This window comes from Lucilia cuprina, chromosome 2 (assembly GCF_022045245.1).
Source record: "Lucilia cuprina isolate Lc7/37 chromosome 2, ASM2204524v1, whole genome shotgun sequence".
NCBI lineage: Eukaryota > Metazoa > Arthropoda > Insecta > Diptera > Calliphoridae > Lucilia > Lucilia cuprina.
Window position 1 is genome coordinate 66,649,970 of NC_060950.1, and position 1,272 is coordinate 66,651,241.

Below are 1,272 nucleotides of genomic sequence, written 5' to 3' on the forward strand. Positions count from 1 at the left end.
TTCTAGTTCTGTTCTAGTTCTGTTCTAGTTCTGTTCTAGTTCTGTTCTAGTTCTGTTCTAGTTCTGTTCTAGTTCTGTTCTAGTTCTGTTGTAGTTTTGTTCTAGTTCAGTTCTAGTTCAGTTTTTTGGAATTTTTTTACACATGATGCTCTTTTTTAATTAATTGATTTTTAAAAATTTTTTAAAATTAAAATGTTTTTTGTATTAATAAAACTCTTCGGTCTTGGTTTTATATGGAAGCAGATCACTTTTTGATATTCTTACTCAGTTTGTTATTAAACAATATTTATTTAGAGTTAATTATTTACTGTGTTGTTTTAATGTAAAAAAGAAACGTGATGGTAATTAAATTGCTATTTATTATTCTTTATTATATTTTACTGTCATTTTTAAATTTTATGTTTGCATTTGGACCCATTGTTTTTCTTACCTTCTCAAGGCAAAAATCTTTGAAAATTCAAACATTTTCATTGGAACTTTTGTTTAGTTGTGTTATATAAACAGGATATTTTTTTGTTTGCACTTTAGGATTTTAATCGTTTTTTAATGAGCGTATATTAAAATTGTGTATTTTTCTCAACTTATGGTAAAACTTTAATAACTGTTCTTTGCTTTAGCAAAGGAAGAAAGCAAATAGTTTAATTGTTGTAAGAAAAGTATTAAGTTAAAAAAGAATAAAAACAAACAACCAACACCATGTACTAGAAGTTAGCAACTAAATAGAACGAATGGTTTTCAAACGTCCAGCGTATTAAAAACTTAAACAAACAAACTTGGAACTATACAAACATTTAAACTCATACATACGAGGAATCATTAGTATAAAACATTCTTACAAGCATATACACACATACATATTCGAACAATGTAATCCTTATTCTACTAAAATCACTGTTAAATAGGCAGGATGGTTCATGAAATAAAATGTAAAGGAAAACTAATGTAAAAACACTTGTAAAACATAGAAAAAGGTTAGAAACTAAGATGATAGGTGAAAAACGAATTTGATAGCGACTATAAATTGCTATAATTGTCGAAAAGACTAAATACTAGATAATAGACTCAATTAGATTATAGAGTAAAGTACAAACTAGACTTTACACTAGTCTTTAGACTAAACTTATAGACTAGACTATAGACTAGACTATAGACTAGACTATAGATTAGACTATAGACTAGACTATAGACTAGACTATACACTAGACTATAGACTAGACTATAGACTATACTATAGACTAGACTATAGACTAGACTATAGACTAGACTATAGAC

The 1,272-nt window shown here is 26.8% G+C and overlaps 1 protein-coding gene across 1 annotated transcript in view; it reads right to left on the reverse strand.

Annotated features, from left to right (window-relative positions):
• LOC111684693 (cyclin-dependent kinase-like 1) overlaps positions 1-680 on the reverse strand; it is an 8,866-nt gene extending 8,186 nt beyond the window's left edge. Inside the window, exon 1 of the mRNA XM_023446908.2 lies at positions 431-680. Within this exon, the coding sequence (XP_023302676.1) occupies positions 431-471 (41 nt within the window). The 5' untranslated portion in view covers positions 472-680. The remainder of the gene's footprint in view (positions 1-430) is intronic.
• Between the last annotated feature and the right edge of the window lie 592 nt (positions 681-1,272).